We start from the raw sequence: 17,416 nt of genomic DNA, 5'->3' as shown, positions 1-17,416 counted from the left end.
GTTATCAACTGTGGATCCTGGAATTAGAGAGAGAAGATGGCTTAAAGATCTTTGGGACTGCACATGATGGGACAAAGTCCAGAAAGCATAATTGGTTTAGTCAAAGTCTCCGTACTGACAGAGATAGGACTAAAGTATACTAGACTGGAAGGCAACAGGTATTCCTGTCTAGTATACTTTCTGCCTATTTCTAATAAACATATGCCTATTAAATATGTATCTCAACTTTGAACTCATTTCTTTCATGAGGAAGAAGAAACAAGTCACAAAGATTTCACTTGTTCTCCATCCGCTTCAGATTCTTTCCTAAACCACTTCTTATTTACAGGACCCCTCAGGACAAACCTAATAACAAGGTTTGTCACTTTATGGACATAAACACGTACATCATGGAATAAATGATATTTGCCCAAATGGTAGAACTATATAACTAAAAGCCGGGTATGGTCCAGTTAGTCTGGGATACTTGAGTTTGTGCTGTGTGCAAGGCAATTTGCTTTAGGTGTTTTCAGTATTTCAGTTCTTGAGGCTTACCATCTGGAGGCAAACAGACACCCTTCTTTGGTGTTATGATTTTTGCCTGGGAAGGTTTTATGTGCACGCCCAACTGGCCGACTGGGAAAGGACCATGGAGTCCGTGTGGTGTATCCCTTCCCCCAAGGCAGGTAACTCCTCTCCATACCCCAGACTTATTGCCATGAGTCATCTATAGAAAGATCTGAATGACAAGTAGCCACTATTATTTAGGCAGCTCTAAATTATCATAATGTTCTTCCCTCTCTTAAGCTGAAATCTATTGTTTTTTAGCTTCCATTTATTGATCCTAATTTGTACTTAGAAGTCATATGGATGTTAACTCCATCTTCCATGAGACAAATAGTTGAAGAGAGCTTTCGTGGTCCTGGTTAAACTTCTCCCCAGTTCCTTCTATTTTTCTTCCTGGGACAGCTCTAGATCCTTCAGTATCATCACCCTCCAAACAGCCCAATTCATCGGGCCCCTGAGAACCAGGTACATCGAGAACTAGACACAATACCATGCGTTAGATGTGGGCAGCACATTAGAGGACCGTTTCTTCCTTTATTTTGGGATTGTGGGTACTCAACTAATGTGGCCATAAATTGTATTAACAACCTCATCCCAATGTTGTTCTGTATTGTGCTTGTTGGCCTGTTGAAACCATTACTCTTTTTTTCTGGAAAACTGTTGTCGGGTCAGTTCTCCTCCTCTGGATTTGCGTATCTACACTTGCCTTGGGTGTACTACAGAAGCATTCAAATAAGCAAAACATGCCACATTAATTCGTTTTGTGGTTGTCACAATAATAATTCAATCACAATGGTGTGCTACACTCATTGTGCGCTTAACCTCTCCCAGGTAACTAACCAGGATTATCTCCTTCAATCCTTACAATGGCTCTCTTGAGAGAGGTGTTATCCAGTTTTACAGATGAAGAAGAGGCTCATAGAGGTTGAAGCTTGGGCTTACAGTCACACACAAAGAAAATGGAGGATTCAGATATAGATGCCTCAGAATTCAAAGCTTTTGCTCGGAGCTACAATTCTGCTCTGCCTCTTTATCTCAGCATACAAAAAACCCAAAAATGTGGCTAAATGAGGGCTCTTCCCACAGATGTATAGTACTTAAGGAGAGCAGACAGAATTGGAGAAATTGGTTTGGGATTCTGTTTGGGTTAGGGTCTAAGATAGATCTGCAACATAAAATCTCATAACCCTTTACCTCCTGAGGGTCAGAGGGAAAATGACCTAGTAACGTACAAAGTAACATTGAAAATGTCCATTTCATGAGTCTCCCTGGCAGCTGGGCTCCTACGACAGAGGCAGCTGAAGAGGATACATGGAATGACACCCAAATATTTATTAAAACATTGGGAATCAAAGTGCCATGCAAACACTAGGCTACAATTATTTCTGTCAGAGCAGACTTGAGAAGAAAGTTCAAAAATGACATAAGGGGAAAAAGAGCTCTATGATTTGTTTTTAAACTATTTTTTTAATGCTCTGGTAGACTAAACAGCTGTTTTTTTTCCTGCTGCATCAGTTCTGTCCCTCAGCAACTCACAGCAAGAGTGGCTGCAAAAGAAAATGACCAATGTGAAAGCATGATCAGAATAATGGCCAGCTCCCAGCAAGGAACAGACCTTTCCCAAATGGGATGAGGGCTTTGGCTTTGGGTTCTGAGCTTGGTGTCTCCTCCCCCTACTATATAACAGTCCTTTGAAACAGTATGACACGATGGCTTTGAGAGAGACTCCAGAAAATGAGAAATGTTCATTGCATGGAACCACATTTAGCTAGCTAAAACTAAAACAAAATGCAATCTTACTCTGGTTGCTGCAATGAGGAAGGCCAAAGCCAGGAATTAGATGGAAGCAAGCTTTTTTCTTGCTTTGTATTTTTTACTCTAAACAATCCTTTCTTTACTGTTGGTCAGTTCTGTCAAATGGCTGATCCAGGACCTCTGTAAATGAGGTTGCTCCTGCCACAGGGCCTTTGCACATATCTTTCCTTCTATCTGGACATCTTCACCATCATTCCTACCTCATCATCCTGGCTGACTTATGCTAATCTTTCATGTCTTGGCTGAAATGTCCTATCCACGTTTTGTGTTCTTGTACCTTGTAGATTTTCTTTTTAGTGCTTGTGACAGGCAGAATAATGGCCCCCAAAGATGTCTACATCCTCATTCCCAGAACTCGTAAATATATTACCTTACATGGTAAGAGGGTCTTTGCAGATATGATTAAGGATTTTGAGTTGGGCATTATTGGGTGGGCCCAGTGTAATCACAGGAGTCTCTATATATTTAAATATAAATATTAATATATGCAAATGCATGTATTTAAATATATGTAAAGTATATATGTCAGTATATGTAAATATATATTTAAATATAAATATTGTCTGTCTTTCTCTCTCTCTCTCTATATATATATATATATTATAAGTAGTTTCCACACCCAACATGGGGCTTGAACTCACAACCCCAGGATCAAGAGTCACATGCTCCACATCAAGAGTTCTTGTGCTTCACCAACTGAGCCAGCCAGTGACCCCTCACAGGAGCCAGGCGCCTCTTATAAATAAGAGAAAGGCAGGAAAATGTCCCAACGAGTCTCCATTTGGGGAGATTTGTAAAGGAGGAATTACATACTCTGGATAATGGTTTGATTTTTTTTAACGGATTTAAATGAAAATGTGTATTTCATTAAAATGAGGGGAGAGAGATTCCATAATCATTAGGTAATTCGTTTTTTGTTTCCCCCTTAGGCATGACCTGTTTTATGACCCTCTATCTAGGAGATCGATGAAAGTGTGTTTCTATTTTTAGCATTCAGTTCCCAAACCTGAGCTGAAAACCTCAGCACTACATATAGAGTAGTACACGTTATCATCTGAGCACGCGCAGTCCCCGGATGGGACAGTGGAAACGAGGAGGGGTGCAGAGGTAGCGAAGAGAGGGGAGAAGCACGACATTCTCTGGGCTCGGCAGCCCCCAGCCTGCACGCTCTTTGAAAACCGGGGAAGGGTTTAGTGTGCGCTCTACTGCCATCTGCTGCCAGCCGTGGCTTCAAACACTGAGTAAAGACTCATGGTTTAAAATACAAAGAAATCCAGTGGAAAGTTACAGATTAAGACTGATCCCCTCTACTTTCTATCAGACACATAGCATGAAAGTTCATTTGCTCCATATCATTAGGAACACTTGGTGTTTTAATTTTTGTAATTTTAGACATTTTTGTGATTCTGCCATGATATCTCACTGATTTCATCTTGCATTCTCAGGATGACTAAGGTTGAGCCCTTTGAAAAAATATTAATTTTTATTAAATACAAGAACTAATGCCCCTCAGCCTGTTCGGGGATCAAAGCCGCAACGTCAGTGCTGTTAGTGCCACACTCTACCCAACTGAGATAACCATCCACCTAACTGAACATTTTTCATCTGTGCTTATGATCCTTCAGAAATCCTCTTTTGAGAGATGCATACTGCAGTCTTTTGCCCATTTTCCTTTTGGGTTTGTTAGTCTTTTCCTTACTGAGTTGATGAGTTCTTTATTCTGGATGGAAGTGCCTTGTCAGATAATATGTTTCGAAATTTTTTTCACATGGAGGCTTGCCTTTTCATTCTTACAATTGTACCTTTTGATGAACAGAGTTCCTAATTTCAATGTAAATTGCAAATTTACATTTGCATTTAATGGAAATATATGTAAGTGCAAATTTAATGTAAGTTGTAAAGTCCAACTTACCAATGTTTTCCTTTAAGGTTAATCTTTTCTGGGTCTAAAGAAATCTTGGCCTACAGCAAAGTTATGAATATATTGTCCTGTGTTACCATCTAGAGGCTTTAGCATTTAACCTTTCACATTTAGATCTACGATCTACCTGAAATTGATTTTTGTGTAGGTGTGACATAGGGGTAAGGATTCTAGTTTTTTTTTTTTCTGTTGTGATATTCAATAGACCATTGAAAAAACACCCTGTCCTCACTGCAATGCATGCCATAGATCAAGTGACTGTGGGTCTGTGGGTCTGTTTCTATGTTTCATTCCAGTGGTCATTTGTTTATCCTGGGAAGATCCACAGCCATGTCTTTTTTTTTTTTTTTTTTTTTTTTTTGGTAACAATCATGATAATAAATGCGAAGTTATTTTTAAAGCCCACAGACTGCTCTGTGTTGGGCAGTTTGTCCACCACTACTTCTAGCACTCTCCACAATGTCACAGTGTCCTAAGGCCGGCCCCAGAGAGACTAACCCGGGTCTTTCTTTCAGAATTAAATATGAATAGGACTTAGTACTGCCACCTCTACTACTACATGGTAACACTGGCATAGTATTAGCTACGTGCCAGGCAGTCTCCTAAGCACTGTATACTCAGTAACTCATTCAATCTTCCTTGAAACTCTATGAGGTAGGTACTATTATTCCCTCTTACGGAGCAGGAAATTTAGTCACAGGGAGGTAAGTAACTTGCTCCGAATCATTCAGCTAGTAAGAGCCAGAAGTTGAGTACGGTGAGTTTGGCTCCAGATTCTGTTGTCAACCACTACCCTTTGCTGCTGGTCTTATAAGCAATGCTTTTTTTTTTTTTTTTTTTTTTTTTTTAAATGAAACATGATATGCCAGGCAACAGACAGCAGAAGCACCAGTCTCCTAGCCCATGGACCACCAAGTACTCCAGGGCAATTTGACTGTGGAAGACGATCCTTTCATGCAGCCTCTGTCCATTCACTCACTCTTTGGGGTAAAATATTCAGCCGGTAAGCTTAGCTTGGTTGAACTTTTTATACACTGTGGCGTGATGTAAAAATCTTTCATGATACAGCTCCTATTTTCCCTTCCAACCTCATCTCCTTCTAAAACCCCCAAATGTACTGTTCTGTGTTCTTTTACGTGATGGTCAGGTGGGGCCACAAGAAGAGACACAGGAGAGGCTCAGGAAAACAGAGAAGTTCTTATACTCACGGTCTTACAAACAAGAGCGTGCCATACCGTGCAGGCACCCACGTCACACGGAGCCACATGGGGAAGCACCAGTGCTGGTCAGGAGGCAGAACTAGAGCAAGGGGAGAGCCTAGGCCCCCAGCCTTTATCCGTCTCTGTATTTCTGCAGGAAAGGCAAGGCAGGCCAGGGTAAACAGGATTGGCTAGCTGAAATAATTACTGTGGGCTCTAAGCTGTGGGGTGCTCTTTAGTTGCCTGGTACTTGGTCCTGAGATGATTAAGGCAGGATATTGCTTCCTGGGCATGTATGAGCCAGATAGGGGTATGGATCTGGATTGGTTAGTCTATATGTCAAAGCAGGCAACTTGCTATGCCCTTTGCTGAAATTCAAATCCCAGAAAAAATAGCCAGAAAAAAAATTTAAGATGTCAAAACATCATAACATACAGAAAAATTTAAAAATATAAAGAATACACATATTCTGTATTCCAACTACCTGTAGTGCCCAAATGCTATGTTTCTTCATCTCAGAGTACACACTGTTTCTTGCTTTGATTGCCCTTGTCTTGTTAATCTTTAAATTTTAGATTAAATACCACTTTTCTCAGGTAAAATTCTAATGACAGCAGATGCACAGTTAAGAGCTTTCCCATCACACCCTGGTGGCTGTAGCACTTTTCAGTTCCCTGCAATTATTGGTTAACACACCTATTTCCTCTACCAGTTCTAAGACCCTCCTGAGAGGCTGTGGAGTGGGAAGAGTAGAAATACTATTTGAATGAATAAATGAATAAATTAAATTCCTGCTTCCAAATATTCCACTCTCTTCCCTTTTTCCTTTCTTTCTTTTCTTTCTTTCTTTCTTTCTTTCTTTCTTTCTTTCTTTCTTTCTTTCTTTTCTATGCTTATTTATTTATTTTGAGAGAGAGAGAGAAAAGAGAAAGAGAGAATGTGCAGGGAAGAGGCAGAGAGAATCCCATGCAGGCTCCATGCTCAGTGCAGAGCTTGATGTGAGGCTCGATCCCATGACCGTGAGATCATGACCTGAGCTGAAACCAAGAGTTGGATGCTCACCCGACTGAGCCATCCAGGTGCCCCTCTTCCCTCTTTTCTAATCTGTACCATGAACCGTGTCTAAACATGGTGTGATGACACTTCCTTCTTGCCTTTCACTGATGGCTCTACTAGGGAGGGCCTCTTCCTGGTGAGGCTGGGGTCAGTTCCTGGTCAGTTCCTGAGATCAGTAATCTGGGTTTTAATATTATGGAAATAATTTATTAGCAAGATAGAAAATATATTTGGAGGCAGGTGTTTTAAACTAAAAATTATAAAAATTCTAGTGTACATAGTTTCCTGTTGTGTTTATCATTAAGATAAGGAATGAATCCTCACAACAAGCGGAAAACAAAGGGTATTATTTCCATTGTAGAGAGGCAGACTAAAGCTCAATGATGTCAAATGACCTGGTTTAAGGTCCCAAAGCCAGTAAGTGACAGAGGCACTCAAATTCTCATTTGAATCCGGGGCTTCTGTTACTAAATCTGGAGCATTCTCCATTAAGTCATACTGTTCCTTGACTTATATTTATTTCCCCTCAGCTTTTATTTGTCAATATTTATAGGCAACAAAAAAGGATACATATTTCGTACCTGCAAGCACTGAGTTAGTGGTCATTCTGAATGCCTCTCAATCTAGTAACCAGTAAAGCCTTCTCAAAAGGGTTTGTTAGGACAGCAGTGCCAGAGAAATGAGCAAATATAAACATCTCATAACAGAGACTGGTCTGCAGAACTGTCAGGGACCCATGCATTTTCTAAGTAGGATACTAAGCACACAGCAGCTTGTAAAGAACCTCCAGGTAAACCTAGAGTTTGCTTCAGTATGAAATGATGAGGAGACTTATCAAATGTTTCTAGGTAATCAGTAAAACTGGGGATGTAACATGACAAGTACCGTAAATTGGTGCCACAGAAACCGACATAAGATTATAGAGCTAATGGAAAATTAGGCACCTGATCATAAAATTTAAATTGTGGCAATGTAGACAAAGGAATCAACAGCATATGAAGATCTGAACACATTTTTATGTATCTAACCAAAGTAAAAAGCAACACTGTATAAAACTAGTATAGAAAAATGATGTTTTAAAATGTTTTTTCTCTGTTTTAATTTATTAGGTGAGCCGACTCACCTATTGTCTGAAATTCCCATTTTCAAACATTCACATAAATATTAACTTCTCATGTGTGCAATGAGAGTTAAATTTCTTTCATATGCTTCTGAGCAAGTGGTTTTAAAAATCCAGGCTATTACATTTGTTTCTCTTTACAGGTTTTATAAAGGCATTCCTGTACTTTGACCCTTCAAAAACTAGTTTCAAATACTTGAAATACTTCAAATACTTCTTAGCCCTACTTCTTTCTCCTCAGTCATTCTTAAAACTCAAAGAAATGTAAAAGATTCAACTTTGGCAAAGGCTGGGGACCCCTGTCGCAATAGTATTGTATATTCTTAAATGTTATTTCATGAAATACACATTAATCAAACAGGAAACAGAGACAACAAATGTTTTATTCCATATTTTCAATTAAAAAATAGAAACAATATTTACATAACATTGTATTTATGTATTTACACAGCATCAACATAGAAGGCAGTAAGAAATGATGGTTTGTGGGTTAATGATCATTATACTTGAAACATAAGATGACTTTCAAGTATACAGTATACAATGAAAAGGATTATTGAAGAGTATTTTAAAGAAAAAAACTCATGTCATGGGAAATTATTACTACATGGTTCAGAATCTACATTAAGTATATTTTGGATCCTAATTTTTTTTCCTTATTTAAAAAAAATACAAGTGTACTGATTTATGAAGCCTAAGTTTGCTCTCAATAAATCATCTTGTCAATATAGCATGATAAATTTACAGTTCATTATTTATAATCTTTAAATATAATGGAAGAGCAAAACTTGGGAGTGCTCTTAAAATGTAATTTTTAAAATATATGAAAAACTATATTGGGGAAAATGTCACACATTATAGCTTTGTTTTAAATGTAAATGATAGTTAAGATATATACACGCTTTACGGGAAAGATCTCCTGACCTAACAATACAGGTATACAAAGGAATGAATATATACCATCTCATGAGATGCCTATTAATCCAAGAGTGAATTAGTCCATTGCCAAACAGGGTGAGAAATTAAAATGAGACCAATTGAGTCAGCAATATACAATTTCAAATTTCTAAGTACTTGAAAATAGTTTTCAACATTTATTTACCATAACGTTAAGTAAAAACCAGAAACTGCTAAACTGAAAACTAGCCTTGAACTTGGAACTAAGTAATTTTGTCAATGTGAGAAAATGTAGGCAAATCCCAGTTTATAAAATTATCTACAGAGACAAATGATGGGGACTGCTTTCATTATGTTATGCTGACAGCAACACGTAGATTTCCTTTGCCCTGCTGTCAGTTTATCTACTTTATGAACTGGTGAATTAAATACCACCACAAATGGGAAAACAACATTCTTCATTATATCACACTACATATTCACAAAGAAGTTATGTATCCACAAATTATAAAAATAAATCTTTCTTTAGATTAGAAAACAAAGAAAAATAGAATAATTTGTATTAAAAGTTTTAAAAACTTTGGCAAACTAACCTGATGATCATGACTGTTTTTGCCACAGCTATGTTGTCTTTGAAGTTATTCACAAAATTAAATCAGAAATCTTTGATCCACTAATGTTTTGGATGCCAAATTCTTCTGTCCTACTGTATTACGTATAAATCTAAAAATCTGGAAAAATATTAAAACAATTTTTATTAATGAAATTTTATATACAGAAAGAATGAAAACTATATACAGAAAGAAAATGAAATATGTATAACCAATTAAAATATCTAAATTAAACTAGCTAATTTTCTCAACTATTTATTTTCATGTATTGGGCATCTGAGCCATGGTGATATACAAAATTATTTCAAGACTCTTTATCATCTTTCATAATACCAAAGAAGTGTATATTTCTATTTAGACTATGTTTTAATGAATTAATAATACAAATTTTCTCATGCTCATAGAAATTCACTGTCAAATATGTTGCAAGACATCTTACCTCTAGCTCTAAAAGCTACAGAAACATCAACAGAACTGTTAGGGACAGAATTTGTAATTTTAGATCTCTGTCAAAGACTAAGAAATTATGTATTACTAACTCATATACTTCCTTGGATATAATGGGGGAATATTTGAGTGACATTAATAACATTTCCAGAACAAATTTGTCATTTCTTAAAATCTTCATTTCAGGCTCCAAAGCCATCTAGCAGTTGTTTTTTTATTCACACAGGTGGAAAATGCATTAGAGTTACCATAAGGGGGCTGTTCTGGGGCTGAGTCCTGAGCTAGATCACCCTAGCTTGCCTTTTTGTTATGTTAACATCTGGTGCTGAGGATGAATGGAACTCTAATTACCTCTACTTTTTTTTTTTTTTTTTTTTTAAATTTCAAGTTTTTATTTAAATTCCAGTTGGTTAACATATATGGTAAATTTTGTTTCAGATTCTAATTACTGCCGCTTCTGGCATCTAGAAGATCAGCAATTTGAATATCTTCCTACTGGATTCCTTTTACATTTGCTCAAACAACTTATGCCCTCCACAAGACCCCAGTATTTCATTGATCCTGAAGGAGAGGGCTGAAATATTTCTTCTTTTTTTTTTTTTTTGGTAGGAATAATCACATTCTAAACCTTTATAAATTCCTTGTGAAAGTAGATACTGTTAGTCTCTGCTATAAAATATCTACTTCCAACGTATTTTTTAAAAAATTATTTAAAAAAAATATTTGTTTTAAAGTTTATTTATTTATTGGCCGGGGTGGGGGGGGAGCGGGGGGAGTGGTGGTGCAGAGCCCGATGTAGGGCTTGAACTCACAAACTGTGAGATCATGACCTGAGCCAAGATCAAGAGTCAGACGCTTAATGGACTGAGCCACCAGGGGCCCCATCCAATATAGTTCTTTTAAAAGAAATCCAGTAAAAAATTTTACAGTTACCTCTTGTTGTAGGTATGTAAGGAAGGCTGCTAGAACAAAATTTTGGCAAGCCAAATCCACAACACAGAAGAACAGCACATCAAAAATAAGAAGAGTGGCTTCATTTCCATAATACAGGACACTGCTGAAAGAATATCCTTCATCTATTAAAAAAAAAAAAAAGCAATTTATAAGATATAAATTAGAAACTGCAAAATGGAATAAATTTTGGTGATAAAGTTTGGATATTTAAAAACAGCACAATAGAAACTAGCTGCTACTTGTAATACTTCATTGCTTTAAAAAAATAAACAAACGGTATTAAAATTAAAAATTGCTAATCTCAAAGATTAGTCAAGGAATTCTGCTTATAAAAAGCAATTTTAACATTTGTACCAAAGGTTGGTCATTGCTTGTAATATAAGTGTATCGTCAATACCTCTCAAAGACCAGGTAATTAATATCCCTTATTTGTTTATATAACTAAAGCCCAAAGAATCTTAGATTCTTCAAGATAGAGGAAGTTAAAAAAAAAAAACAAACCAAACCAGCAAGGACTGAATAGTGCATAGTGTGCTATAATTTGCGTCTTAAATAGGTTGCGTCTTAAATAGAGCAGAACTCTAAGGTTCTGCTCTAAGACCTCTCTCTCTTTTTTTTTTTCTTCCCCTCACTCCACAAGGAGGGGTTTGTTCTTTTTGGGATGTAAACACCCTTTTAAGATTCTGATGAAAGCTACAGACCCTTTCACCAGAGTGGGAAGAAAGTACATATATACAAATCTGGCACATAATTTCAGGGAGGTCCGGGGAACCAGCAAAGCTGTTCATGGATATCCAGTTAGGAACTCTGATACAAGGGGATGCCTGGCTTGCTGGTAATGTTCTTTTTTGATCAGGGTGCTAGTTACAGGGATATATTCAGTTTGTGAAAACTCACTCCCCTTTATTCTATATTCTTACAAAATATGGACTTCTGTATATATATTATACTTGCATATGTATTTAAACAAATAAACAAGCCTGCTCTGTATGCTCTTCCCGGGTGTTCTTTCACTGACATCGCTCCAGCAATGCCCTCCTTTGATGAGACTCCCGGCTATTGTGTGTCTTTCCTTTCTCCTGAGATCCAGTTTATTACATTTAATACCTCACTGGACATTTCCTCTTAGTTGTCCAGAAAGTACCGCAAGATACGACATATTCAAAACTAAATTTAGGGGCACCTGGGTGGCTCAATCAATTAAGCATCTGACTTCGGCTCAGGTCATGATCTCACAGTTCGTGAGTTCAAGCCTTGCGTCGGGCTCTGTGCTGACAGCTCGGAGCCTGGAGCCTGCTTTGGATTCTATGTGTCCCTCTCTCTCTGCCCTCCCCTACTTGCACTCTCTTTCTCAAAAATAAACATTAAAAAAATTTAAAAGAAAACCTAAATTCATCTTCTTTCCCTCCATCTGCATTCTTTTAGTGAAAAGCATCACCACCAACCACTTAGTCATACAAGCTGGAAATCTGGATAATTTTTTACTACTCTCTCTCCCTTACCTGTTTTTTTTCCTCTTATTATCTCTGACAATCCTTTCTTCTTCTTTATCCCCATCATTACTGCTGTAGCTCATATTCTCATCATCTCCCAGTGAAGATGAAGATGAAGATGAAGATGACTGTATTGTTATTACAAATAGTAACATGACTACGCTGGGAGCCATCCCATACCAGGCACTGATGCCTACCAGGCTTTTCACACATGATAACACAGGTATAAATACAACCTTAACACACTTTACTATTGCCAGAGTAGTAGAAATCTACCATCAGATTTGCTTAACACTTTTTGATGGCGTCCATGTTCATTAGCAGTGGTTTCCAAATTGTTTTGATCATGGATCCCTATCAGAACGAAGTGTTAAGCATGCATTCCACAATAGGTATATTTTATTAAATACTACTATATATTATAAATTCTTTAAAATACAAATTAAAAATGACCGAATTGCAAACATACAAATAGACATTTTAATGTTTTTTCTCATACCTCCACGGATCAACCACATCTCTTGTGAGGCAAAAATTGAAAAGATGTATATACATATTTTGGAAACAACTGCTCTATAGGATAAAGTAAAACTCCTCAGGATGTCAGACAAGGATTTTGGGATTTGATCATCACCCTCTTTATCTTTCATGCACTCCTACTATGTCCCACTTCATACCAGGCTTCAACAATAAAATTCAATAAAATTCATAAGTACTGAATGCCCTTTGCCCCTTCTGTACAAATGTCTTTGCCTCTCTTCCCCTGACATTCCTGTTTGACAATAGTAACTTTTTTTGTTTAAGATGCAATTCAAAGTTTTCCATGTTGCTTCTTCTGGCTCAACTCCATGCCTGGTTAGATATTCCACTATCCTTTCTGTACTTGGTATATCCTGTGCCTGCAGAGCCTTCCATCCCAGCATCACCCCACTCATACATTTGAGATGCCCACTAGTCTGTGTATCTGTGTATCCTGGGACTGGCACAACACATAATGCCCAATACTGCCTGAATAAGTGACATCTAGGCCAGGACACAGGTTATATCATTTCCATTCTAATGAACCCATATAAGAGGTTATCAGCCACATTAAAAGTGACATATATACCGCATTTTTAAGATAAGAAACCAGGTTTAGGCACCATTCCTGTCGCAGATAGCTGTGATTTTTAAGAATTTGGATAAAATAAAAAATTAAATGTTAAAACTAATCACGAATGTTATTCTTCTTTAAGTGTTTCATTAGTTTTCCACTAACTGCAGATTCTCATAAAATCTGAATTTTATGTTCACTCTTGCCACTTTTATTCAACATAGCACTGGAAGTGCTAGAGTAATCAGGCAAGAAAAAGAAATAAAGGGCATCTAAACTGGGTAAGGAAGAAATTAAATGGTCACTATTTGCAGATGACATGATACAACACCCTAAAGCCTCCAACCAAAAACTCTCATAAGTAATAAATGGATTCAGTAAAGTTGTAGGATACAAAATTAATACCTAGAAATCCTCTATACACTAATAATGAAGTAGCAGAAAGAGATATTAAGAAAACAATCCCATTTACAATTGCACCCAAAATAATAAAGTACCTAGAAATAAATAACCAAGGAGGTTATCTGTACTCTGAAAACTATAAAACATTGATGAAAGAAATTAAAGACACCACACACAAATGGAAAGATATTTCATGTTCATGGGTTGGAAGAATTAATATGGTTAAAATGTTCATACTACCCAAAGCAACCTAAAGATTCAATGCAATTCCTAACAAATTACTAACAGCATTTTCACAGATCTGGAACAAATAATACTAAAATTTATATGGAAACACAAATAGCCAAAGCAATCCTGAGAAAGAAAAAAACAAAGCTGGAGGTAGCACAGTTCCAGATTTCAAGATATACTACAAAGCTGTTGTAACCAAAACAGTATGGTACTGGCACAAAAACAAGACACATAGATCAACATAACAGAATAGAGAGCCCAGAAATAAACCCATGCCTATATGGTCAATTGTTCTATGACAGAGAAGGCAAGAATATACAATGAGGAAAAGACAATCTCTCCAATAAATGGTGCTGGGAAAACTGGACAGCTACATGCAAAGAAAGAATGGAACTGGACCACTTTCTTACACCATACACAAAAATAAAAACTCAAACGTATCAAAGACCTAAATGTGAGACATGAAACCACAGAACTCCTAGACATAGACAGTAATTTCTTTGACATTGACCATGGCAAATTAAAAAAAAATTTTAAATGTTTTATTTATTTTTGAGACAGAGAGAAACAGAGCATGAGCAAGGGAGGGGCAGAGAGAGAGGGAGACACAGAATCTGAAGCAGGCTCCAGGCTCTGAGCTGTCAGCACAGAGCCCGACGTGGGGCTCGAACTCACAAACCACAAGACCATGACCTGAGCCAAAGTTGGATACTTAACCAACTGAGCCACCCAGGCACCCCTGACCATGGCAAAATTTTTAAGGAGACATATATATGTCTCCTCAGGCAAGAGAAATAAAGGCAAACATAAACTATTGGGACTACATCAAAATAAAAAAGCTTTACATAGTGAAGGAAGCAATCAACAACATAAAAAAACAACGTACTGAATGGGAGAAGATATTTGCAAATGACATACCTGAAAAGAGGTTAATACCCAAAATACATAAAAACTTAACTCAATACTTAAAAAAAAAATCCCATTTAAAAATGGGAAGAGGACCTGAAAGACATTTTCCCAAAAAAGACATACAGATGGCCAACAGACACATGAAATGAAGTCCAATGTCACTAATCATCAGGAAAATGCAAACCAAAACCACAATGAAAACCTTACACCTGTCTGAATGGCTAAAATTAAAAACACAAGAAATAAGAAGTGTTGATGAGGATGTGGAGAAAAGGGAACTCTTGTGCATTGTTGGTGGGAATGTAAATTGGTACAGCTACTGTGGAAAACAGTATGGAGGTTCCTCAAAATTTTAAAAATAGAAATGCCATATGATGCAATAATTCCACTACTGGTCATTTACCCAAAGAAAATAGAAACACTAATTTGGAAATATAGATGTACCCCTATGTTTATTGCAGCATTATTTACGATGACCAAGATATCAAAGCAGCCCAAGCATCCATTCACAGATGAATGGATAAAGAATACACAAATAAATATATATATTCACACACACAGTGGAATATTAGCCATAAAAAATGGAATGAGATCTTGCCATATGCAACATGGATGGATGTAGAGGGTGTTATGCTAAGTGAAGTAAGTCAGACAGAAAAAGATAAATACCACATGATTTCATTTATATGTGTAATCTAAAAAACAAAACAAATGAACAAAAAGCAGAATCTGATGGTCGGCAGGGGTAAGGTGGAGGGGAGTACATATGGGTGGAGGAGGTGGGAGACACAGGCTTCTAGTTATAGAATGAATAAGTCACAGGAATAAAAGATACAGCATAAGGAATGTAGTCAATGGTACTATAACAGCATTGCATAGTGACAGATGGCAGCTACACTTGTGGTGAGCATAACACAACATACAGATTTGTTGAATCACTATGTTGTATACCTGAAACTAATGTAACATCATGTCAGTTATATACTCAAATTTAAAAAACCTGAATTTTATGTGTTTTACTATCTCTTTCATGTCTACCACTGATTTTGAAATTGTTTTTTTACTTTCTTACAGAATAATGATCTTTTTTTTGTATCACACACGCACACACGTGTGTGCGTGTGTGTGTGTGTGTGTGTGTGTGTGTGTATTTAAGTAGGCTTCACATCCAGCACAGAGCCCAGTGCAGGGCTTGAACTCACGACCCTGAGATCAAGACCTGAGCTGAGATGAAGAGTTGGACACTTAACTGACTGAGCCACACAGGCGCCCCTTTTATACTTTTGTTTCCTGCTATATGACATAATAAAATGGAACCTAGCAAACTACTATAATACTGTGAAGTTAATTAAGTTCATTACATTTCCTTTGTTTTTATATAAAATTATAAAAGCAAAACAAATAACCACAAGTACTTTTTTTTCAAACTTTGAAAATAGTAATCAAGTTTAGCAAAGGCCATTTGTAGGATACCATTGTAAAAGATGCTTTTTTCCATTGGTTCCATGAATTCCATTCCAAGAATTCTTTCAAGAAGCAATTTGTCTTTTATAAAGTAGTCCATTTCCTTATGAACCTAATATAAAAAGACAAAGTTATTTCAAAAACAGCAGTGAAATGTTTCCAAATTAATGTAAAATCAGGAAGAGAGAAAATGAAAAATGAATAGTAAGGAAAATAATGTTCTTTAAAAAGATGGATTTTACTACACTGGGCTTTGTAACAAAGTTTTTCTTTAGAAATGTTTAAAATTTTAAATGTCTGTAGTAGTATTTAGGGCTAGATATACTTAAAATCAACTTATAACAAGCTTTTCAGGAATACAACCACAGCATATCTCTGTAATAAATAATATAGTAATACTTCAGTAACTAGCTGACACAATTGCAGTATAGACATACTTCAAGGGAATTATCATTATGCTAGTAGCGATATAAAATGTCATTTTATTTTAATATAACCTAACTCTGTCTTTAAGCCACAGTATTAATTTTGACAGGCAAAAAAAGAAGGGTTCTAAGTCCACTGACTTAGTTAACTAAAGAAATCACTGACATTCCTGGTTAACTTTTTAAGAATTATATTTTGCTTCTAGTTTAAATATAAATGCTGACATACATACATGATCGATGAAAGAGCCAAGAAATTTATTCATAGTATGATATGCTTTTATACTCTGCTCAAATGTACTTGCCGATGAACTCAATAGTCTGGCAGGGCCATTTTTCTAATGTGAAAGAGACAAAAATAAATGCAACACGTCTTACGTTCTTGGTTTTTAAGTAACATGAAATATTGACAAAATATACCTGAATTGTAATTTATACAAACCCTTATTAGTGTCTCATGAATTCTGTCATAGTGTTGTCTCATCTGGCTGGAAATTGCAATCTGAAAAGTCTGACCGTCTGTGTTTGGTACCAAACCTCTCTGGCTACACAAGTTTTCCTGAAAAGTTAAAGGATTTAAATAAAGATCATAAAAATTTTGCCTTATCTCAAAAAGAAAATATAAAAATTTTTTTTAAAAAAAAGTTTATTTATTTTTGAGAGACAGAGTGTGAGCGGGGGGAGGAGCAGAGAGAGAGGGAGACAGAATCTGAAGCAGGCTCCAGGCTTTAGGCTCCGAGCTGCCAGCACAGAGCCTGACACAGAGCTCAAACTCACGAACCGCAAGATCATGACCTGAGCCAAAGTTGGACACTTAACTGACTGAGGCACCC

The 17,416-nt window shown here is 36.7% G+C and overlaps 1 protein-coding gene across 7 annotated transcripts in view; it reads right to left on the bottom strand.

Annotated features, from left to right (window-relative positions):
- The window catches only part of TMEM67 (transmembrane protein 67), an 83,394-nt gene that overhangs the window by 21,373 nt on the left and 44,605 nt on the right, over window positions 1-17,416 (bottom strand). For 3 of the 7 annotated variants that reach the window (XR_006198498.1, XR_006198499.1, XR_006198500.1), the window contains exons 24-28: window positions 17,026-17,142; window positions 16,817-16,921; window positions 16,168-16,270; window positions 10,546-10,688; window positions 9,148-9,285 (exon numbers count right to left, since the gene is read on the bottom strand). Coding sequence is in view for 1 of the 7 variants with exons in the window: in XM_042924194.1 (XP_042780128.1) it covers window positions 9,205-9,285; window positions 10,546-10,688; window positions 16,168-16,270; window positions 16,817-16,921; window positions 17,026-17,142 (549 nt within the window). In the remaining 6 variants the exon portion in view is untranslated. Of the gene's footprint in view, window positions 1-2,019; window positions 2,094-5,177; window positions 5,633-8,069; window positions 9,286-10,545; window positions 10,689-16,167; window positions 16,271-16,816; window positions 16,922-17,025; window positions 17,143-17,416 lie in introns of those variants that run through there. The other 4 variants (XR_006198496.1, XR_006198497.1, XR_006198495.1 and 1 more) reach the window with 4 other exon arrangements.

The sequence above is a fragment of the Panthera leo genome, chromosome F2 (assembly GCF_018350215.1).
Source record: "Panthera leo isolate Ple1 chromosome F2, P.leo_Ple1_pat1.1, whole genome shotgun sequence".
Taxonomy (NCBI): Eukaryota; Metazoa; Chordata; class Mammalia; order Carnivora; family Felidae; genus Panthera; species Panthera leo.
This window is presented reverse-complemented; position numbering and strand designations above follow the sequence as displayed.